Source organism: Neopelma chrysocephalum, unplaced genomic scaffold (genome assembly GCF_003984885.1).
Source record: "Neopelma chrysocephalum unplaced genomic scaffold, ASM398488v2 Primary Assembly neopelma1_138, whole genome shotgun sequence".
NCBI lineage: Eukaryota > Metazoa > Chordata > Aves > Passeriformes > Pipridae > Neopelma > Neopelma chrysocephalum.
The window spans coordinates 2,509,343-2,533,169 of record NW_020897800.1 but is presented as its reverse complement, the minus strand read 5'-3'; the positions used below and the strand labels follow the sequence as shown (position 1 = coordinate 2,533,169).

At 48.9% G+C, this 23,827-nt stretch overlaps 1 protein-coding gene and 1 long non-coding RNA gene across 2 annotated transcripts in view; one reads left to right on the top strand and one right to left on the bottom strand.

Annotated features, from left to right (window-relative positions):
* Nucleotides 1-23,827, bottom strand: part of POU2F3 (POU class 2 homeobox 3) — a 41,160-nt gene that overhangs the window by 2,549 nt on the left and 14,784 nt on the right. The window contains exons 4-12 of the mRNA XM_027699329.1: nt 22,500-22,534; nt 8,971-9,075; nt 7,783-7,885; nt 4,704-4,786; nt 4,435-4,617; nt 3,969-4,110; nt 3,276-3,412; nt 1,950-2,111; nt 425-491 (exon numbers count right to left, since the gene is read on the bottom strand). Coding sequence (XP_027555130.1) covers nt 425-491; nt 1,950-2,111; nt 3,276-3,412; nt 3,969-4,110; nt 4,435-4,617; nt 4,704-4,786; nt 7,783-7,885; nt 8,971-9,075; nt 22,500-22,534 — 1,017 coding nt within the window. The remainder of the gene's footprint in view (nt 1-424; nt 492-1,949; nt 2,112-3,275; nt 3,413-3,968; nt 4,111-4,434; nt 4,618-4,703; nt 4,787-7,782; nt 7,886-8,970; nt 9,076-22,499; nt 22,535-23,827) is intronic.
* LOC113975384 lies at nt 635-22,848 on the top strand. Its single transcript, XR_003536815.1, has 3 exons — nt 635-981; nt 22,777-22,785; nt 22,839-22,848. It is a non-coding gene; the product is annotated as an uncharacterized LOC113975384 (long non-coding RNA).

Genomic DNA, 23,827 nt, shown 5'->3' with positions numbered 1-23,827 from the left:
TCCTATTCCTACTTCTATTCCTATTCCTATTTCTATTCCTATTCCTATTTCTATTCCTATTCCTACTCTTATTCCTATTTCTACTCCTATTCCTATTTCTCACCTCTCAAAGGAGATCTGACACTCTGACCCACCCCCAGGCACTCCCCTTGCTTGGCTCATGTGTGTGTCTGGCTCCCAGACCTAAACACCCCACTAAAATTTGCCCAGGATTATCCTGGGAATGTCTTTATCCCAGCCAAGAGAAAGACTCGGTTGTTCTTGTCCCGGGCACACCAGTTATCTGGGGACACTTTCCCGGGCCAAACCCAAGGGTCTTATGAAGAGTATCCTGCAAATGTGACCCCGAAATCAAGCAGTCAGGGAGCAAGGGCAGAGGGAGGAGGGAAGGAAGGCAGAGTGGGGCAGGATTCCCAAGGCTTACCAGTCCCAGGCATGGTGCTGTGCACTGGATTGACAGAGAGGGGCCCCAAGGACCCTGAGGTAGAGACCTGGGGAGAGACAGAAGCAAACAGCATTTGGCACTGAGTGTATAAATCCCATAATGCCACTCCTTTCACATTCCCTTCGGGGTGTGCTGGCTCCCAGGCACACTTATCACCCATATCACGGATATTTCTATTCCCATTCCAGTGTAGAAGCACCATTCCCATACCCAGGGCCACGGAAAGAAACCAGAATTAGTTTTACACTTTGCTGGCACCCTCTACATCCATCTAAACTCATGGAAAAGCCTGAAATGATCCAAAGCAAGCCAAATTTTCTGGAAGCCCCAAGATCCCGTTGCAGGAGCCGCTGCCCTTTGGATGTTCTGAAACTTCCCAGCTCCCTCTGGTCCAGGGCACAAATAATCCCACGTCCTTGAGGGAGCTGTGGATGGGTGGGAATTCTCAGGCGACAGGAATTTGGGAGCTGCAATCCAAGCAGGCCTGGGGCATTTGTTGTCCAGTTTGATACTGGAGGCAGCTCAGGGTGGCTGATGTTCTGTACAACACAGAAATTATCCACCCAAGCTGCAGCTTTGAGAATCCAGGGCTTGCAAGCAGCGCTTTGTGCGTGTGAGCTCAGACCAAACGTGTTGTGCAACAAGTGGCCAAACTCCCTGGGATGTTTTCCTGCCTTCCGAGGGATAATTCCAAAGCCCAGAAGATTTCAAGATAAAAAGTGTCGCTGGTGAATACAGACTCTCCCTCCCACTCACAGCACTCACGTCGCTGTAGGGAGGTTCCTGCCACTTTTAAATGTCAAAGCAACCAAGCAACCACTAAATTAACCAGCAGAGATGCAACAGCAGCTCGTTACCCACTGACAGTGGATCACAAGGACACACTTTCAACAGCTCTCACAACATTTTCCTCATCTTTTCCCCGTCCTCCCTGGCAGTGAAAATACACTTGCCAGGATGTGAATGTACAACACGAGAGAAGGACAATCAGCACTAATTAAGTGTATTCTGTGTTCCTGCACAGATGTAAAACAACAGACTGATGTATAAACAGTTACCATTATGCTTCAGAGTTAACAACTAAATTGATAGGAGTGGATGTAATTCCCAAACTCCTCCATTAACTTTGGAAAGGTTTTCCCTACTGGTCTCAAGGGGGAAGCTTTGGGACAGCATTCCTATTTAAATAAATGATCCTACAATTAAAGTAAACTGTTCCTCCTGGGAAACTCTCATTTTCTTTCTACTGTTTTCAACAACAGAATAAAAAATAAATGTTCCGACTGAGATTCCACTGGAGTTGGGATGTTGATTACATCCCCAATCCATGGCTAGCCCAGGACACTGCTGCAGGTGCAGCTTCCCACCGGACTGTGGGATCAGGGAATACAAGGGGCGTGTACAAGGAAATGTCCTTTTCCTGCAAACCCTTCTGCCTCCCCACACCCTTTTCCCCTCCTTGTCTGGGATGGCCCACAGAACTCCTCACTCCCCAGTGTCTCACCAGTCTGGAGTTGTAGATGGGTGATTTGATGGGGGATGGCATCGGGCAGCTGATCCGCTTTTCCTTCTGGCGCCGGTTGCAGAACCAGACCCGAACCACCTCCTTTTCCATGGAGAGCTGCTCTGCTATCAAGGATATCTCCTCTGAACTGGGCTTGGGGTTCTGCTGAGAGAGGCAGGAGGTTAAAGCAAGCCCCAGAGAGCTGCACCTTAGAGCATCAGCGTCTGGGGCTGGCAGGACAAGGGTGGGGTTGGCTGCGAAGTGGGGAGGGGACAAAACCTGCTCCTGAGACAAAGGGTAAATATTTGAGTGAGAGATCATGTTCTGTGAACCAGGTTCCACAGCAAGTCTCAAGGAATCAGTGTGGGATGAGTCACCTGTCCCTGCTACTGCACAAAGCCCCTCACTCTTTAAACAGCCCCTAAACCATTGCTGGGGGGCACCTGAAGCCTGGTGGTCTTGTCAGCCACCTCTCAGGTTGTGCACCCGCCTGTACCACCTCAGAAAAGCCACTGCTTCCCTTTCCTCTTCCATCCCTCGTTTACAAAGGGAAATAATAGCAACTCATTTATTTCCTGGTGCATTTTGACAGCAGTTTTAGCTCTGTGGGGGTTTGATCCGAGTTGGAGACTTGAGGGTCAAAAAAAACCCCGGCTCAGAGGTGCCAAGGCACTGTTCCCATTTCAAAGGACGCCTTCCACCAGCTGAAAATGTGGTGCCAAAATGATCTGAGGGTGGCTGAGCAAATTTTGATATGAGGGAGAAGCCAAAAAACAAAACAAAACCAAACCACAAGGGCTGATCAGAAACAGTTTTGATGAGAAATTTTCAGTGCACAATTTAGCCCTGCTGATTAAAGCTCTGTTTGCTTCCTGTAGTGATTTTTCCTTTAAATTTTTGATGCTGAAAAAGCAGAAGGCTCCACTTCTGGATGGTTTCAGCAGCAATATTTGGAGCAACTGTGGTCTTACAACAGCTGCCTAATGGGGCATCGTGGCCACCGAGCTCCTGTGACACAAACCTGCAACTCAAAAAGAGAAGAGGTGGGTGCAGGAGATCAGCTTTGGCTCAGTGGGGGACAATGGGGAAAACATGGTGATAAAATTTTAATTCCCTTAAAACAACTTTTACCAAGGAGATAATGGGGAATTTCTTTAGTTTTAACACTTTCCCTGTAAACCCCTTCAAGCATTTTCTAACCTGCTTTCAAAACAAACCAAAAGAGATGTCTTTTTTTTTTTTTTAAAGAGGATTCGGTGCTACCACAACCTAGAAAACACCGAACTCAGAGAGAGTTCACAACACGTGGGAAGATTTTGCCCTCACATCTTGGAATCTCTTCTCCAGCGTGGAGCGAATGTTGGTCTCGATGCTGGTTCTCTTCTTCCTTTTCCTCCCAAACATCTCGTTCACTGAGGGGTAGGAATTGGGGGTGCTCATGGAAGAATCCAAAGGAGCAGATTCTGGGGAGAAAGGGAGAGGAAAAAAGAGATATTCAATAAGATGATGAGTTATTTTCATCCCTAGATCCTTTCTGTGCACTGGGACACTTCCTAAAACACATAAAGTTTTCCTACAGGGTAGATCCTTCCTCTGATGAGGATTAAAATTGCTCCAAGGTCCCCAAGTCCATCAATGAGCTTGTCCAAATCAGGGAAGAAAGAGGAGTGCTAATATTTTAATCCACACGCTGCTTTTCCTTTGTCCAGCCTGCTCTGGTGGGGATTTTCCAGTGGTTTAATTTCACACAGTTAAAGGTGTTGGCTAAACCACTTGGATAAATTAGTCAAGATCAGTCTGCAGAGGACACCAACCCAATCCTGATGCCACTGGGGATTCCCCTGTCAGTGATATCTTCCTTTTCTAATCACAGCTCATGGGCTGATCACTGAGAACCTCGAGTTCCTTCCCGTTCTTCCCAGTTTACGCAGGGAGGGATCGAACGGATGAACCTTTCCCTGGAGGTCCCTGGATGGATCCTCTCGCCCTGGTGGCATTTCTGCACCTCATGTCACCCACCTGCATCACTCAGCCACTTCTCCAGCAAGGGTTTGAGCTTGCACATGTTCTTGAAGCTGAGGTTGAGGGCCTCGAAGCGGGAGATGGTGGTCTGGCTGAAGTCGTTGCCGTAGAGCTTCCCCATGGCCAGTCCAACGTCCCCCTGCCAGGGAAGACCAAAATCACACCATGAGCTCGGGAAAGCCCCTCTCAGGTCCCTGCTGTCTCACCACCTCCGGGCTCAGCCTTGTTTCCGTGACCCGCCTTTCCCGAGAAAGCGGCTTCATTTTCCCACAGGGATCTGCCCCACACCCCATCTGCTGGAGGAGGTGCAGATCACGAGGTAATGAAGTTTTAGGAAGGGTTTGTCTCTTGGTGTGCTTGGAAGGGGACGCTGCAAAATGAGCCAAACTGTGTCTAACCCTTCCACCACCCCCTCCAGCCCAACCTGTCCCCACCAGCAGCCACCCCACCCGTGAGGGTTCACCTGTGTGAACCCCAGCTTGATCCGCCTCTGTTTGAAGGTCTTGGCAAACTTCTCCAGCTCCTCCAGGTCACTTGGCTCCTCTGATGCCCCCGAGGGAGTCAGGTGCTTTGCCACTTGCAAATGCTGGGGGACATCCAGGTGGGGTTCAACTGATGAGCCAGGGAGCCCAGAACGACCCACAGCCTGCAAAAACAACCCCCCAAAAAAGGGATGTTCAGAGGCACAACGACAGGAAAACCCCCAATTTTCCCCTGTGGGTGGGGGGTTACCTGTGATGCCAGGCTGGGTCCTGGCTGGGAGAGGAGGAGGCTGCCCTGCTGCTGAGGGAAGGAGAGGAGGTTTGGCTGCAAAGCTGAGGAGGGAAAAAGAAACACATCTGGTCAGAGCAGCTCCTCCATCAGCTGAACATCCCTGCCCGGGAAAGGCTCGTGGAGCTCTGGGTGTTCAGCTCCATTAGTTAGTTCTTGCTCAAAATACAGGAATTTCAGCCATTCCCAAAGTGTCTGGCTCTGAGCTGGATTAGGAGAAAGAAAAGGTTCTTCTCGTGGCTCTTTAGCCTGAAAGGGATTATTACAATAATTATATAAGTAAAATATCTCATCTACTGATCCCTGCGTGGAGCTCATTACCCTAAGGCTGAACCAGAGCTTTTTATAGACCTCTGACTTTGATTTTAGGTGCCAAGCAGCAGAGAAGTCACTCCATCCTTCACAGGGATCTCTCCCAGTGCTTAATCATTGTAGCTGTTAGAAAAATGTACATCTTATTTCCAACATAAGCTCTTCTGACTCCCAACTTTCAGCCACTTGATCTTGTTAAAAAAAAAACCCTGATCCTACAGTTAATCTCATGAGCCCTCCCACTCTGCTTTCTATTACACATTTCATTTTCAAGTGTCATTTTGAAGCCCTCTGACCCTTTCTTTTCTACCCTACTGTATTTCATATAAATTGAATTTCTTTCGGAATATATGAACTGGCACGAAAATGATGAAAGGGAAAAAGGAAGGGAAATCTATAAACCCAACAAAACCCTGTATTTATGGAGCCTGTGTAATTGTTTAGCTGACAAACTGCCAAGTACAAGCCCATATCTCTTACAGGGAATGTCCTACAGGACTAAGTTGTGTAGTTCCCTAGAAATTTAGTTTGGATCAAGTCCATTGTGAGTGAAACCTATGGAATGTAGTGAGGATTTATCACCTCTCTTGAAACAGTCAATATATTTAATTGATTTTAACTGACAATTACAGGGAAATCCAGAGAAATTTATGGACTTCTGTTAATAAACAGGAAAACAGATAATCTCCAGGATCAATCTCTCCCCCTTTCCCTTTTTCTGCCTTTTCTTGTTTGATTTAGCTCTGATGTGCACTGTCCCCTTTATTTATTTAGGTTGGGGTTTCAATGAGCCTTCCCTAGCGCTGGAACAACTTTGAATTTCAAATCCAGGCTGGTAATGAGGTGCACATTTTTAACAGAGCAGGTAATTAATCACAGGAATGGCTTGCCTAGGGACATGGCAGATGCTCTGTCATTTGGAGTCTTTAAAATCATGATTGAACACCTCGGTGAAAGCTGAGCTGGAGCTCAAATGAAAATGATGGGCTGGATTCAGGAATCACCGGTCTGACAGCTGAGGAGATTGAGGCTGTTTGCACAAGATGAAGACTTCAGCAGCAATATTTTGACTGACAGGATTCTCAGCATCTCCCTGGCTGCTCATTCCCACCTTCAGAGCACAGGGAATCACATCAGGGCACAAGGAAACAGAGCTGGGAATTTCTCTGGCTTAAAACAGGCTTTAAAACAGAAAACCTGCACTGAAATCCTTGGAAAGGCTGAGCCCACAGGCCCCTTTGACCATAAAATCCATAGATTGAGGTGTCCATCAGTCAGAACTCAGGAAACACTGAGGGTGTTCCCCTGATGGCTCCAGGGACAACTTCAGGAATATTTTGTGCATCTCTTCAGCAGGAAGAAAACTCCCCCTGTGTCTGTACCAAAGAACTAATTCCACAAAACCAAGCTGTTCCCTTTCACTCCCCAGTGGCTGTGCATGGACACAGCAAAGGATCATTAAAACCTGGCAATCACTTATGCAAATGCAAGTGCTCCTGCACAAAAATCCAGCTCTTGGCCAGAAAAATCCAATCTTGAGCAAATCTGGAACTGGAAGGGGTCACAGCCAAACAAGTGGCCATCTGTGGGGGGCTAAAGCTGCCAAAAAAGTCACTGAACAGAAGAAATTCTAATCTATAAAAGGCAGCAAGTTCTGCTTTGAAGTATAATATATTTATTATACCCAAATAAAAGCAGCCAGCAAGCAACAGATTGTCCTGACCCTATTTCAAACAAACTATATTCAAGATTATTAGTAAATACACATCAAATAGTTCCTTTATACATCACTCAGCGTCACTTGGCAGAGAGAAGAGTTTATGTGCTGCCAATAAGAAATAAAACTCCCATTTGCCTACACCCAGGCTATGCACCAGGGGATTGGAGCTGCAGAGATTTAAGGGTTTCATTCTGAATTTTGGTTCAGACAGAGCGAGCTCTGCGCTGGACTAAATCAAAAATACAAGCCAAGCACCTAAATCACTTTGTATCTGTGGGGTGATGGATCAAAGCCCACATCTGTCTGTCCACAAGCAGCAGAAAAAATCCTCCCTGGCCTGTCTGCATCCCTGGAGAAATGCCATAAAAAAATATCAGGGGTAAAACCAGGACCACAGGGACTTTCTCCAGTGTCCAGCCCTCAGTCCTTTCCCGGAGCTGTGTTCCAGCAGCAGTTGGATCTCTCCTGCCCCACGGCAGCTCCAGAGCTCTCACTCTCCTCCCCAGGTTGCTCCTGGCTGGGTCAGAACCTGCTCGTCCTCCTGCCCTGAAGCTCCTTCCCGGGATTTACCCTCCCTCCAAGGTCCTTCCCGAGATCAGCTCAACCTCTGCTGGGTTTTCTGGGAGAACTGAAGAGCGGGAGGGAGCCCAGGCAGGCTGGGATTGCTCCCCAGGGAGCAGCTCCTCGCTGCGCTGCTGGAAACCGGCCGCTGTCCTGAATTCCCGGTGGGAATTCAGCCTGGCCCCAAGGTGGCACTCTTGGAGCGCACAAGGCTCAGGTGCCAGCGATGCCAGGAGCATCTCCAGGCCTGGACCCTTCCACATGGATCTGGGATCATCCCCGGCGTGGGAACAGCCCGGGATGGGTGGGAAGCATCGGGTACCAACAGGGGAACAGGCTGGGAAAACCCAACGGGCTGGTTAAAAGCAACACCCCCTGGGAAGAGAGGTTTTGCCTGGATATTTATCTGCTCATAACGATGCCCATTTGGGCTTTTATGGCTCTTACCTTGTTGTCCTGCCTGAGACTGGGACAGAAGAAATTGGGGAACTGACTGCATGTGTCCAGGAAGCAACACCAGCTGCTGCAGGGTGTGGAGGGAGCTCATATCCTAGGGGAAAAAAGCAAAGGGAACAGTAAAACTGGGGAAACATCTCCTCTCCTTGACCCCCTTCACACCCTTCACTGAACTGCCAACACACTGGATTTGGGTAATTTGAGAGCCACAGATCCAGAGGTGCTGCAGGACCTGAAGGTTTCAGCTGTACAAGAGGAATTCTGTGCACACACACACAGACACCCCCATGGAGAACTGTCTGCTTTTTACCCCCAAAAAAATTCATTCTTGGAAATGACATTTTCGAGGTAATCAAGCCCTGGTTGTTAGAAGGAGCAGTGAAACCTCCTGGATTTCAGCTTCTTCCAGATAATGCATTTTCAGGGAGTGAACTTCCTAAAATTACACAGCAAATTGCAGCAGACTGTCCCATCTCACCAACACCCGGAGCCTGCTTTCCACAGCACTGTTTTGAAATTTGGGGGGAATTGAAGAGTCCCTAAAGTGTATAATGGATCTGAATACCCCGTGAAAGAATGAGGGAAGAGATTACTGAGCATCTGTGTGGCCTTCTGGCACCCAACTCCTCCTAGAATTTAACAAGAGTGAAGTGCTAAACTCCAATTTTTTACCTTAGGAAAAAAAAATTCCTCTGGAGGAATTAATTTCTTCTGTGGTGTAAATCAATTTGAGGCAACACATTCAAGGCTACTGGTTGAGATTAAGAGTTAATCTAGCCTAGAATGCTATCTGCAACAATCGCATTAACCAGACACTCATGAATGAGGAAGAGCAGAGCAAACACATCTGACACTTCCCCTTGGTGTTGTCTCAGCCTCCAATTATTTCCAATCCAAGGGATTTCCTGACCATGGTGTGGTTTGCCTACTCAGCAAACCCTCAGAGGAAATCCCATCCAAGGATGTGTCCAGTCTGCTTTAGAATCCACCTGCAGAGAAGGAAGGCTGAGGAGGAGGGAGCTGAATTTTAGCAACACGGATCCAAAGGGGAAGTGTCAGCATCCAAAGGGAAAGTGTCAGCATCCGAAGGGAAAGTGTCAGCATCCAAAGGGAAAGTGTCAGCATCCAAAGGGCTTTGGCAAAGGTCTCGTGGATCCCTGGAGCAGCCCAGTCACTCACCCCTCCAAGTTGGCTTCCAGGCATCATTGATGAGCCCTGCACGAGGTGCCCTGACCTAGGGGGGATGGCAGATTGCAGGGAGTCGCTGAGGTCTTCGGTTTTAATCTGGAAAAAAGAGCAAAGCCATGGCAGAATTAGGCTGGAAGGGGTCTAAAAGAGGCTCCTTTCGGGGAAATTTAAGGGTCAGGACTGGCTGCTTCCATGGCAGGGTCATTCCCCACCTCTGCTCTCCATCCCATGGACAGAGTCCTCCTGCTCTGCCGAGCCAAGGGCACTTTGCTCAATTAAAACACATCCATTGAAAGCTTTAGGAAGCAGCCAAGTGCAAGGTTTAAGGCATTTTGTGGAGTTATAATGAAGACAAGAAGCCATTCCCCTTCACAGATCACAACTCACACCCCCCTGGCAGGGCTGGCCGTGGAGAACCTCTCCTTTTGTTCTGCAGGGAGCAGGGAATGGCACAAGGGGATGGGAAAGGAAAGGTCACAGAGTGAAAGATCTCAAAAAAGCAGAGTAATCTTCCAGTCTTGAAAATGCAGCACTCTGGGCACCAAATGCATTTGCTTCGCTTCTACCAAAAAAAAAAAAAACCCAAGGAGTTTTAAGGGAAAAAAAATAAAAATCTGCTTCCTTAGTTACAACAAGCTGTGGAAAAAGAAATGGAAAACTTCACAGGAGTCAGCCCTTTGTCCAGTGATCATTTTGAGCTGCCTGAATGTTCAGGAAAGGTTCTTGTCTACAAGGGAAAAAAAAATAATCCTAATTTCTGTGTCGACATTCTTAAGAGATGAATTTGCCCAAGGACCAGCAGCAAATCCTTGTTTCTGGCTTATTCCTTAGTCTCCAAGTTAATTTCTAGCATTGCAACTGCATTTAAAAATACAAATCTGTTAAAAAATAATAATAATAATCTGTTACATCACTTTGTACTTGCTGAAATCCTTTGGTAACGCTGACTGGGACAGGAGGGAGGGCAGATTTTAGAGGCTTTTAGGTTCATTCCTGAAAGCTGTGCGAGGAGTGTCTGTGCACAGCAGGCAGAGAAGTCCTATAGAACTCTTAGAACACTCTTTACCTAAGGAAAGACTCAAGGAAACTTCAGCTCAAGTTTCTCCCAAGCATGAAGACTCCAGGAACAAAGCTCAGACCATGAGTCCTATTCAAGAACCTCCAGTTGCCACAAACTGGGAAAACCAGGAGGACACCAGAAAGGTCTCGAGACCCCTGTCCGTGGGCTCAGCACTGCAGACTCTCATTGACTGGTGGGATTAACCCTCTCCATCTCCCACCAAATCACTCCCAAGCCCCACATCCCCCCAGAGATGGGGAGGGTCACCTCAGAGGGGGTTTTGTCCAACTGATGGGGCCTTCAGGCCGTACAACCTCCCACCAGCAGAGGGGGACAAGAATTTCAGCCTTAAAAACAACATCCCAAGAGACTCTTTTGGCTCGGGGGACGTTTGACTACAGCAAACAAAGACACAGAATCGCTTAGGCTGGAAAAGACCTCCAAGACCATCAAGTCCAACCTCTGACCGACCTCCACAGGAGAGGAAAATGGGATCACAAGAGACTCCAGAGCAGGGAGGTGCAACATTCACCTCTGCATTTTGGAAGGGAAGATGATTACAACACCCCCTCTCATTACAGCTCTGGCCACTGCCGAAACTAGTTTTGCAATCAGCCCAGCTCCTTGCAACAAGGGGCAGACATGCTGAGAATTCCAGCTCTTTCCTACCTTTCAGGTTGGCATGATCATCCCTCTTAGCCTGGCGGGGAAGAAAAAAAAAAAGGATGGAAAGATCTTCTTCTTGATCACTATCGAGTGATAGTGTCTAAATCAGTGAAGGATACACAAAAGGTTCAGGAGAGCACACCCTGAGCCATCCGGTCATTGCAGGCAAAGCGGATTTAGGGATGTTTTTCCTTTCTGAGGGCGCATTAAAAAGAAGCCCCAAAAAAACCCCAAAAAAAAAACCCAAAAAAAAAGGAAAAAATATAAATAATAATAATAAAAAAAATCAATAATTTCACTTGCTGTTCACGTGTGTGCCTCGTGCCACACAGTCCTCCAAAAAAAAACCCAAAACCAACCAGTCCCTCAAAAAAATAAAGTCTTCCAGGTCTTAGAGAACGAGGCGCCGGGTCCCGCCTGAGTTCCGATCCCGATGGGAGCGGAGTGTTGAAGGAGCACGAGCCATTTCCAAACTGAAATCAATTTTTCCAGCTGCCAAGCGGGACGATCTGGCCTCGTTCCAGGGAGAAAGGGGTGTGTAGCTGCACCCCGGCATCGCACAAGATGGGAACGGGAGGTGGGTTTGGCAAAGGACCGGTTCCCGATTTAAAAACAACAACATCTCCCACTGCTCCTTCCCCCGTCCCTGGAATTCTCTGGCTCCCTCCTGCGCAGTGGGCGGGAACCTGCGGGTTCTTGACAAATCCTTCTCCCCCCCCCTTGCACCTATTTCCATCGGGTTCAGGCTCAAATTTACCTCTCCCTCCTCTTCCTCTCCCCACCAGGCCTGCAGCTGGCTAATTGTTCGCCAGCAGGAGTTGGGGGCATATCCAAAACTTTTGGGATGGTTTTATGCAAATCCTGCACCTTCGTTTCTTTCCCTGGCTAAACCGGCAATATCACCAAAAAAACCCAACCCCAAAAACCCCAAAAAACCACACACATTGTGGGCGAGGCCGCTCAATATCATGAGACTCCCTTATAAAATAATGTGAATTTCAAATTAATAAAACGAGGGGAGGAGTTGCCTCCTCCTTTCCCAGTGCGTGTGCCTCGTATTTGGAGAAAACGTCTGCAAATATGGGAAGAGTTTTCGTTAAGGAACTGGAAAAAAAAAGAGGTTGAAATTATCACAGAATCGCCTCATGTAGATATTTGATGAGGACTGTGAAATGTTGCAAGTGAGCAACATTGGTTTGGTTAAAACTGGGACTAAATCCCACTGGGATTGCTCAGGTCTGACATGACCATCATGACAGATGGGAAATGGGGAACAAGAAGTCATTGAGAGCAAGTTTGAGTTTGTTCCCATTGAATTTTACTTGGGGAAATAACAGTATGTAAGGAAAGCAAGCTGGTTTAGAGGAAGGTTCCCTGCCTGTGGATGGGAGATTGGAGAGAGATGATCCTTAAGGCCCCTTCTAATGCAAACCATTCCATGATTCCATGGCAAATGAACAGGACCAAGCAATGCCCTGCAAACACACCCTGCCAGGAGGTGAGGAAAGGGGCCTGGGCTCTTGGCTGTGAATTTATAGGCACCTTCATCCTCCCTTTGGAGCTGGAGGGGAGCCCCCAGGCAGGGCTGGGAGCAGCTTCCAGCTTTTCTGGAGCAGGTAACGGCAGGTGGTGGCACGGGAGCACAGGGCTAGGAAAGGAATCACACTTGCAAATCTCAAGGGGATGTTTGCACAGCCCTAAAACAGGGTCAGCTGTCCCCGAGCGATCCCAGAGAAAAACACAGCAAGGGTGACAGGGTAGAGAGGGTCCCTTCCATAGTTGGCTTGAACATCTGCTGGGCCTGGGCAAGGATGGATGGTTTCTTACCTATCTCTGGCCTAAACACAAAAACAAAAAGCAAAACAAACTAAGAAACATATTGAGGGTGATGGAAAATGATCAAAGCTCCTGAGCTTTCTTGCGTAACCGATTTGTGGAAGGTGTTTCATAAACATTTCATAAGAAGGAGAATTATGAAGAAAACATCTCCCAACCTGCCTGCAATTACTGCACAAACTCTTCCTTACCAGTAGGAAGAAGGGGAGAGGAAAAAAAAAAAAAAAGAAAAGAAAGAAAAGTACATCTGTTTTGTAACTGATCTGTGAACTTCTGGCAAACGTTGGGCTCGTGAAAACATCCTGCAGACATATTGCAGAGCAGTAAAAAGGCAGGAAGTTGGAAAGATTCACCTCAGAAGGTCTGATGGCACCACGGGAAGGTGATAACCTTCACAAAGACTGGCCCACATTTGAGTTGGTGGACTGGTGGTCAGATCCCACTGGGTGGGCAGGACTCTCTGTATAAACCCAGTTTAGGCTCACTGGTAATCTCAGCTGGGTTTCCTCATCTATCAGGCTCCAAAAGCACAGAATCACAGAACCAACCAAGTTGGAAAAGACCCCTGAGACCATCCAGTCCAACCTTGGACCCAGCACCACCTTGTCACCCAGACCATGGCACTGATGCCACATCCAGTGTCTTCTTAAACACCTCCAGGGACAGTGACTCCAGCACCTCCCTGGGCAGCCCATTCCAGTGTCTGATCACTTAAATTCCAATGTCTGATCACTTAAATTCCAATGTCTGACCACTTAAATTCCAATGTCTGACCACTTCTGTAAAGAACTTCTCCCTAAGAAGCCGAGTGCAGCCCCAAAATGCAGCACCTCCTTTTCGTGAGGATGAGCTTTGCTGTAACACGGGCACGGCCCCATCGCCCTCCTCGCCACGGTGGGAGCCACTGACCCAGCCCCCAGAGCCTCCAGTGCTCTCCCAAAATCCAGCTCAGGGGTGTCCATGCCCTGGCAGAGTGAGGCCCTCACAGCCATGCCAGCTGAGCTCCTCCAGCAGCAGTTCTTAGTCGGGAACCTCTGCCCTGAGTGCGAGATTGGAGACAACCCTATTTGTTGTGATGTTTCTGTTTAGGCAGTAACCTCTTTGAAACACATTTATCTGCCTCTGTATCTGGCTTATCTCGCAGTCAGCAACTCACAGCTGCTTAAGAGCTTGGGTTACTCACATCCCTCCCTCCAGAGGGAAGGGATGGTGCAGAGGGAAGAGGATCAGGTGCACACAGAGGGTCTGAACCACCTGCCCCTTGCTGAAAAGCAACAGCACAGCTCTTCCGGGGCTGAGTCACCCCAAAAACGCCCTTCAACACATCAGCACTGCCTGGAGCTGCCCCAAAACCACTCGCCTGAAGCCAAGGGAGGGAGTTTTAGGCTGGAAACAGGTCTCAGGGCTGGCTGTGAGGCTGTTGCAGCTCGCTGAGCCTTCCCACCTTCCGATGGCGTAAGTGCACTGCAGAGAATTAACCTGCACACGTGGGCACCATAAAATAAAAAACACACTAATAATAAATTATGGCAATAATAATAATAATGGGCTTGCAATTACTATTTCCACATGTACTATCCTGCACATAGGGCTTAACAGACACCCGGGAAGGGAGGAGGCAGAGGATCTTTACGGCGATGCCACGATATTCACCTTTAACATTTATATCACACTGAAGGCTGGGGATTTTTGGAAGCTGTCAGCACGACAGGAAGGGAGTTAATCCCATGCCGAATTCCTAACAGGCTGCGTCCTACAACTCAGCCATGACAGCACACTGAAAAACTAATATATAATCCCTAACCTCAACACACCTGCAGCACAGCTACACCAGGCCTTGGAGTTTATTAACTGAGGCCTGATTTGATATGGTTTGTCCTCTGAGCTTCAGCTCTGGCTGTTAATAGCTGTGCTGGTGTAAAAGTGGGGGTGGGAAATCAAAACTTTCAGAGTTTACGTGGTTCACAAAGGAAAATAAACAGAAGCACACGCAGCTTTGCATTCACGGGCTGATGCAGCATTTCCCTGGGATTTTTGCTTTTAAATAAACAGGGAAGAGAGAGAAGTCACCCCTCTGCGCTGAAGGATAAACCTCAAAGGATCACATGTGGCACACCAGGCTTCAAAAACAGGTGCTGGGGGAGGGAGAGGAGAACCAAAACCGGAGGTGGGAAGAGCACCTGCCCTGGAACAGCCAAACTCAGGTGGGAGCATCCTGACCAAGGGCTGCTCCCCACAGCCCCTGGAGAGCTTCGAGACTGGGGAGTGATTTCACAAGGTGACCTGTGCTCAGGGAGCACAGAACTGGTAAAAAATTACTGAAAAGCAACCACTTAGAGCATCTTCACTCCTGCTGTTGGTACCCAGGCACGTGGTACCTTCCCTGCCAAGGCCTGTGGACTTGCCAAATTGGAAGTATTTTAAAAACAAGGAGAGGAAGGTGCCATTTTTTTTTGGTCAGAGCGGTGAGAACCTCCAGTCAAAGCAGGGAAAACGATTTTACCACCATTAAGGCTGTGATTTCTCTCCTGCCTCCATTCCAGGGCTCACCTCCCCAGCCACCCTCATCCCTCATCCCTGCCCTCCTGCCCCAACCTTCCCATGCAGTTGCAGCACTGCTCCCTGCATCTCTCCCACTTCCACTTGCCCAACTCCCAGAGCTCTCCAGAACTCCACCTCTGCCTACACCTTCGTGCTTATCTGCTCTGCTCCCACCCTGGGCTGCATCCCTGCCCCTTTCCTTATCAATGTGATTTCACCAGGCTCCATGGATTCTCCCATGCCCTCCTGCATGCTCACACAGGTTCCCTGGAGCCTCATCATGTCCCTGGTGAAGTCAGCAGCGAAGTTGCCTTATCCTGGTTTTCCTATGGCCAGAATCTGACCCTTAACAGTTCTCCAGATTCCCTGCATGAAAAATTCCCTCCTTCCACAGATCTCTTGTATAAGGGGAGGGAACTGTGCTTGTTCTGGACTCTCTGTGCCTTCTGGCTACCAAGCAGTGACAAATCCAAATACCTGGCACTGCTGTGCAGCACAGATTTCCCTGGATTAGTCACCCAGGAGAAGAGCAGAGAGGTGTCCAGCCAGGTAGCCCCTGGCAGTAAGGCACTTCCCACCCCATCCCATGTTTGTAAGGAATTAACTTGGAATCAGACGGCTCCCGTGACCGGGGCTGGCCCCAGCCCAGCCCCACATGTCTCTTCCATTGGTTCATGGTAGTTTTGGCACCAGCTGCTGTGCCCCAGGGAACTGGGACACGAGAAGAGCAGCTAGAGGGATTGCATTAAATACACTAAGTAATATAATTAAACAAGAAAGGGAGAGTGAGAAAGATCAGCTTTGGGTGGAGGGGATGAAGTCTGGTGACCGAGGGGGAGAGGAAGCTCAGAGCCAGTTCTCTGCTCCAACTTGGAGGTTCTGGGCAACCTCCATGTGTTGGGGAAGCAGGGCAGGAGGGTTCCTTGCTGGGTAAACCCACCATCTGACTCTGAACCCCTCGGGTCAGCCCCCTGGTTTCACAGGAGCAGATCAGCACCTCTGGGAAGGGAGAAAGGTGCACTCTGATGTCAGGCTCCCAAAATGAGAAGCCTTGCTTGGAAGCCATCGTCTTCACCTCTGTGTGCTATGACTTGCCCTCCTGCAGAACGGGTGCAGGGCCCCACCCTGGCTGGGTGGTGCAGGGCTGGGATTGAGTTCTTGGAGCTCACCAGATGAAAGGCCTTCAAGAACTCAAAGTCCTCTCCTCGCTGCCCAGGACTGCAGCAGAGTCACGGCCCTGCACAGCAGCTCGTGCGACTCACCACCCAAAAAAGGTGCTGGGCAACCTCAGCAGTGGCTGGGCAGTGACAACCACACGCCCTGGGCTGAGTTTCTATTGTGGAAACAAGTGTTATGACCCTTTAGACAGGTCCATGAAACTAGGGCTTGTCCCCTGTGAGCCTAGAAAACACTTCCCAAAGGGTGGCTGGAGCCCACCTGGAGCAGGGAATGAGCACAAAGAGAAGATCCGCCTCTCCCTCATCTCCAAGACAGCTTTGAAAGAGCTGTACAGGATATTTTGCCAGTGGACCAAGGCAACAGGTGTAGGGATTACCTTATAAATGCAAGTTGCTCTTTAGAAGCAGGAAAGGAGGAGTTTGGGAACGGACTGCAGCTGGATCCTAAGGAGCAGATACAATCCAGCCTAATCTGTGTTCTTGTCAGCTGTTATTGGCTGGCCTAAAATTAGTCCAGTGGTTTCAATCCACCTCTTGGGAAAAAGAAATTAAAAGAACCAAATCCTTGCTCTTAATCTCACCCCCCCTTTCCCTCATAAGCTTGCCCAGGGACTCGCTGGCCTGTTTTGGGAGTTCATTCCCAGCAATCTCATCTGAGGGCCTCTGCAAAGCGCCAGAACAAAACCAGCTTGAAGAAGGGGTTCCTCTGCATATCTGTCCTAAGCAAAGCAGGGCCATATATAGACACAGAGGACTTTCCCTCCAGCCAGGGCTTTCTCTGATGCTTTCCCAAAGGGCTGCATTTCAATGAGGAACCAGCACACAAACAAATTTATGCAATCAGTCTGTTCCTAGGACAGAGCAGGGAAACTTCAAAAGGGAAAGGTCAAGGCAGTGCTCAGCTCAGATCCAGTGTCAGTCAAGGCAGATGGGACAGCCAGGCTGATTTCCAGCCAGTGAAGGCTCAAGAGATGAAAAGCAGATGCAAGACTTAGGCTGATCCCCCAGGGCAATGCAGAGAAGAGAGAGTGAAATCTGAATTGAGCCCCAGAGGGGAGAAGGAAGCAGGATGTGAACCTCCCCTTGAGAGGAGGGCAAAGCAGGACTGGGATGGAAATCTGGAGGGCAGACTGAAACCTGAACTCCCCACGGGGAAGAGCCAAGCAGGAACAGAAATGACATCCAGGGAGCACATGAGATTAGGGGGAGGTGGGAATGAAGAGCTGTGAGAGAGATCCCCGGGGGGAGGGAAGCCCTGGTGGAGCGAAATTAAATCTGCAGGGAGTTTTGCATCCCAGATATTAATAACAAACTACCCAGCAAGGTAGGCCCTTCTTTCCACCTTCAAAAGGATGGAGGGGAGGAAGAACTTGTCTGTGGTTGAGCACAAGACTATGAATCAGAGAATCAGAGTCCATATCCCAGCTCTGCCACGGAGCAGGTCCCTGGATTTCAATACACCCCAATGTCCACAGGCAACTGTCCCATAAAGCATCCCCTGATTTCAACTGCAATCACAGTGCTCAGCATCTTTGGGAAAAGCCAGTCTGTGTCTGTAGGACAGGGCTTAACACCTCCCCACCTTCCAGAGGCACCGGGATGCTCAAATCCATTAGCAAAGTGCCTTCAGACGTGTGGGTGGAAAGCACCAAACAAGGTCAGAGTGTTATTAATGGCACTGAAAAACGAGCCAGCAGTGATTCCAGATCTCAGATGCAGTTGGCCCACTTTAATTTCTCACATCATGTGTCTACAGGACATCAGCTGTGAAGACCTGAGATAACCCACCCTGTTACCTCAAAGCAACTGTTGAAAATCCCACATAAATTAATAAGTTGAAGTTTCCTTGATCAGTGACTGTCAGAGCAGGGAGAAGAGTTAGACAAGGAGGTCCTGAGGGAGGGGAACCCTCTTGCAGAGAGTAGGGCAGTAACACACTGGTTTTAGAAGAGGGGAATTCTTCAACAGACCCAGTTGAGAAGGCTTTCTAGGAAGCCTGTTAGAAAGAGATATTTATCCTTATTACATTCCCTGATCGGTGTAAACCAGAGAAAACAAAGAATAGGAGTAAAGAACCAACAGCAAAATTGAAGCTGTGCTGAGCCCTGCTCAAGGACATCAGTGCCTGCTTGTCTGTCTCAAATATTGTCAGGTCTCACAGCAGGAGCACCTTCACATCGATCTGATTAATGGTAATGACAGGTTTGATAAACAAATGACAGCCTGTCTTGCAAGGGTCAGCCTTTTGCTGGAATGAAAGTGCATGGCATATTTGGATATGGAGCACATGCAGATCCTGCTCAGCCCTGCCAGCACAGCTCACACAAAACCTTTCAGCTTTGTTTCCAAAGGGACATGTTCTCTCCCCCAGCACTGAAAACAGCTCAGTGCTTGAGAGCAGGAAGGGCTTCGAGAGATCTGAGCCTGCATTCCCTCCCTGGCACCCAGACTGTGCCACTGCCAGGACCAGCGTGGTCCTGCACATCACTTCCCTGATGGAAAAGCCGTCAGGGATTCAGCAGCTGGGCCTTTTCCTCCTCCAGCTGCAGATCAATGCTCAGCCCTGCGTGCTGGGCTACAACACTCCCACCAGGCACACAAGCCCTGGCATCTCCCAAACCCATGAGCCCCAGCTCCCTGTGTGTATTCCAGAAGGCAGCATTATCCCAGGGATTAGCTCCAGACACCTGGCTCTCCAGAACAGCTCTCTTCAGAGCCAGCTACAAAAACAAACCATCCAGCATTTCCTAAAGGCTGAACGCTGAGGAGACCGGGAATTAAACCAAACCAAGCCTGGTGAGACCACAGCAGCACCTGGGGAGGATCACCACATTCCAGCCGGGGGAAAGCTCCCATTCCAACACTTCCAGCCCTTCTCCTGGTCCCACACGATGCCTTTCCCTGGCAAAACTCAAGCCCTGCTCGCAAAGTTACCCAGTTCAGTCCCTGCCAGGCTCTGGCCAGGATCCCAAACCATCAGCAGGCAGATGTCCCTCTCCACGCTGCCAGCAGCGAAGGTGAAAGTTTATTACTGTCTCTTTGCATTTCCCTTGATATAAACAGGAAACAAGCAGCATTAGACTCCCTGGCTGAAAAGCCAAACCAGATAGGCAAGGCAGAAGATGCTCTTTTTTCCATACACACCCTTTTCCCTCTCATTCACATACAAATTACTGTTGCATCCAGGTGGGAGGAGAGTTTGAAGAGTGGAGAGGAGGGGGTGGGAAAAGAAACGTTTGCCAAATAGGTTGAGGGATCAGAAGGAGCTTTCTCATAAAGCACAGGGCTGACCCACAAACTGCAAGAAAACCTCAAACTCCGCAGAGAGTTTCCCTCCTCCCCGTTTGCAGGGTGAGAGCAGCCACGGCAGGGAATTGGTAGGCAAGGAAGGGGTCTAACCAGGTCACTCCACCCTTCTCTTCCCGCCTGGAGCACAACATGGGAGGGAAGCAGACCTGAAATGTAGGCCATCTACAAAGACTGGGGGAGAGGCTTAAATGATGTGAGATTTATGATCTTCAAAGTGATTAGCGCCCAGCACTCCAAATAAAGTCAAAGGCAGCTCAGCAGCTCCTGCAGTCAGGTTGGAGTTGGGTTTCAAACCATCCTTCTCTGGCTTCGGGTTGAAAACTTGAATTGCAAGCTAACGAAAAAGAAAAAAAAAAAAAAGCCACCCAAAGCCAACCTCAAACCCCAAACCAAATTAAAAAACCCACCAACCTCCACCCCTAATGAAAGAGCTCAGCACCTGATTTTACATGAAAACACTTTGATATTTCCATCTCTCCCTCTCTTCCTTTTTTCTCGTCATTTGAAATCTATTTGCTGAATTGAGGGTGAATTCACCAACAGCTGAGGTCAACCCAAAATGTGAGTGTGGAACTCATGTGCATTCGGGCTCATGCTCATTTAAGATAATAATTTAAAATAATAATAATTACTATTATTATTATTATTATTTTAAATAACAATAATTCAAAATAATTATTATTATTTTAAATAGTAATAATAATTTTAAATAAGCCTACACATGGCCTTGAGAGAGCCAAGAGAGGGAGACAAAGAGCCACTTGCACAGGCCCTGTGTCCACTCATGGACTGTTACATCCCCATCCCTGACATCACTGCAAAGCCCCGTGGGCAGGCACTGTTCTGGGGCGTTGGACCAGATTAAAACTGAAATGAAACAATAAAATGAGCTTGTTCACAGCCTTTTGCTTTTTAAACCTTGTGAAATCCCCATCAGGTTTGCTGCTCACTTACAGGGACGTGCTGGCACAAATGAATGAGGTTTTGTGTCGCCCCTTTGTTTGTAAGAAAAAACAAAAATAAAACAGCAGCGGGAAGTGAATGCTGCAAAAAACCCTCAAATTTCTTTTGAGATACGTGACAAAACAAATTTTGGCAAACAGAACCACAATTTCTTTTTAGGAGGAAGATGTTTCTACTGACAGCAAGCCTGGCTTCTCCCCCCCCCCAGACTTCATCAGCATCGTTCAGTGACATGCAGAGGAGCAGGACCCTAAAAACAGTGGGTCAGATCACTTCTGATGCTCCACCACAGTCAATCGAGTCTCCTTGATTAACCCCAGCTTCCAGCTCCAACATCTTTGTGGTGTTGCCATAGGAAAAGTTTGCACCGTGGAACGATCTCGTGCTTATTTCTATCTGGAGGGAATTTTCTTTTATCGCTGCTTACGAGCAGATTGGATTCTTCTCCTGGCTCGTGGAAAGCCTGTGCTCTGGGCTCTGCAATCCACAGAGCTGGAGACACAAGGCTTTTTTGTTTTCAGCTGGGTATTCCAAAAACCTGGAAGATGGCTGAGCGTGTTAAGACACCTTTGATGGGAAGTTACGACCCACCCAAAGCCGGAGCAGCCAAGCCAAACAAACAAACAGCAGCTCCCTGACATGTGTCAGGCAAGAGCCACCGGGGCAAAGCTTGCAGGGCAAAAAAAAAAAGGCACACTGAGAAGGCCCAGCTGTCCCCCTGCTGCAAGCAGGGAGCCTTTGGAAAGGGATGTAAGCCTTGAGCTCAGGGAATGCAGAGCTGGGAGCAGGGAGGTTGCTGTGCTGCCAATATCTGCTGCGAGCGCTCGTGGCTCTCCGTGGAGTTACAGCCCCTGTTGCTTCCCTGGCTCCAGCTCCCCATCCAACCCCCAGAGTCCTGCAGCAGCTCAGGGGGTTGGCTCTTTTTCCTCTTTTTCCTCTTTTGCTTTACAGGTTCTGAGCCCAGCCCTGGTGGCCACAGGAGCCCTCAGCTCTGACTCGGAGAGCGTTTTCATGGGATCCCAGAATGGTTTGGGCTGGAAGGAACCTTAAACACCGGATTGTTCCACCCTCCTGCCATGGGCAGGGACACCTTCCACTAGCCCAGGTTGCTCCAAGTCCCGTCCAACCTGGCCTTGGACACTTCCAGGGATGGGGCAGCCACAGCTTCTCTGGGCAACCTGTGCCAGAGCCTCCCCACCCTCACACCCTCCAGAGGGCTGTCACCTTCTGAGGTGACACCCAGCAATTTCTTAGGTCACAAATGAAAATCTCCAGGCATTCAGCGCGTTGTTTTTAGCAAAAAAAAAACCAACTCAGGGGTTGTTTTTAGCTGCACAAAGCAGGAGAACAGTGAACACAGCAAACAGTCCCTCCTGTGCTCACTGGCAACTGGGGCTCACTTGCCCCACGAGCAGCACTGCTTTTATCTGCTGTCCCTTTCCCCACTGCCTTGCAAAGAGGAATCTGGGGTAGGCAGGCCTGGTCTTGACCTACACACTCCAAGACCTCAAACCACCTCATCTTTTTAGTCCTTGCTGATACTCCTGTGAGTCAGCCCTGTACCTTTAGCCTCTCACACCACAGCACTCCCAGTGTCACAGGGCACGGGGCTCTGGGGAGGGATTTGCACATCTGCCACTCTAACTGAGGTGCCTTTTGTTTCTAAGTGATAATAGAAAAACAAAAATTAAAAGGCCAGCAAAACCCTCAAGCAAGTGGTCATTTAAAGAAACTCTGTAATTAGCTGAACTTCTACGAAATAGGAAGAGGGAAACCAGAGGTGTGATCTGTCATTCTATCCCACAAGGGGAATTGGGAAGAAGTTCTGTGGTCTGTTTGATGGCAGCTTCTGCCCTAACAGTTTTTATCTCTCAGCAGGAGCTGCCTGGGCCTCGGCATGATGAGCAATTAAAAAACAGTCAGCCAAGAAAGCAGGAGAATACCTGGTAACCCAGGGAGAGTCTTACCTGCCTGTTAAAGTCCAGCCCATTCTGTTCATTGCCTACAAGGAAACAAACAGAAAAACATCTCAGTATTGATGACAGTGAGCACTGATGGGAGATTTTCCAGAACTTAGAACACATGGAAGCAAAGCCATGGGGCTGGCTCAGCTCAGAGCAAGGAGAGGAGGAGGAAGGGGGTCACTGGGAACGCAGCAGTGGAAGGATGAAATCAGATTTTACAACATTTAATGGTATCTGAAGGATAATAGAAGTGTTTCTCCCCGGGAGATACCTGGCCAAGCAGCAAAGGGTGGGGGAAATCTCCCTGAGTGCAAGGGAGATTCCAGCAGGGGTGAGCTGGAGGCCATCACAGATCTCCAGGGAAATCCAGGACTAAGGCACCGCAGGTAAAGCCTGGACTAACTGTGGGAAAGGCCAGCAAACAGGTGGCCAGGGCTGTTAGCCTGGGATCTTCAGGAACCCGTGTGGCACTGGGTAATTACGGGATATCTGAAGGAACAGAGGGTGCCGTGGGGTTGTGCTCAAGAGGCGTCTCCTTGATTCCAAAAGAGATTGGCAGGCACAGGGGGAAAAATCAGACAGGTTTCAGCCTGAAGGTACCGCACAGGCCCTCACTCATTCCCCTTTGATGATAAACATCCCCCCCCCTCCATCACACCTGCCAAATTCATCAAGAACATCACAGAGGAAAGGTTGTGCTCTCCACAGATATGAATGCTTTAAGGGATTCCACGAAGCTCTTTAGCTGCAAAGGCAACCCCAAGAAACCCCTTCCCTTTGCAATACATTCCCCAAGTCATTCTCTTCCAGTCCAACCGAGTTTGTGATAAACAGCCTTAAATTGTTCACATCCCACCAACACAAGCCCTCGGGGGCTCCTCCCGCTGTTTTTTCCAGTATAACGTTCCCCAGAAAGCAGAGCCCGTGCCCTGTGATCTGATCAAGCTCCAACACATCGTGTTTCTCAGCAGTTCACATCTCCTGCAAAAAGTTGGAAAGCTGCTGGGAGAGGCTGTGCAGGCAGGAGTGCAAATCCAACTCTCCCATGGACTTGCTTTCCTCAGCTGAACGAGCCTTTGCCCTAACCCAGCCTGCAGTTTTCCATGCACACAACATTCCCAGGTGAATCAGCGTGGCCCTCTGAGATCCTCAGGGGGAGTGTGCTCGGTACAATTACTCATGGATGGCAAAATATTTGAGAGGCAACGATAACAGTTTCATGGCAGCCTCGTTCTCTGCTATCTAGAAACAGCTCTGGAGATTTAATCTGAGACATTTAACAGCACTGACTGTGGAAACTGAGCTGGGCTGAGCTGCAGGACTTGGCCACA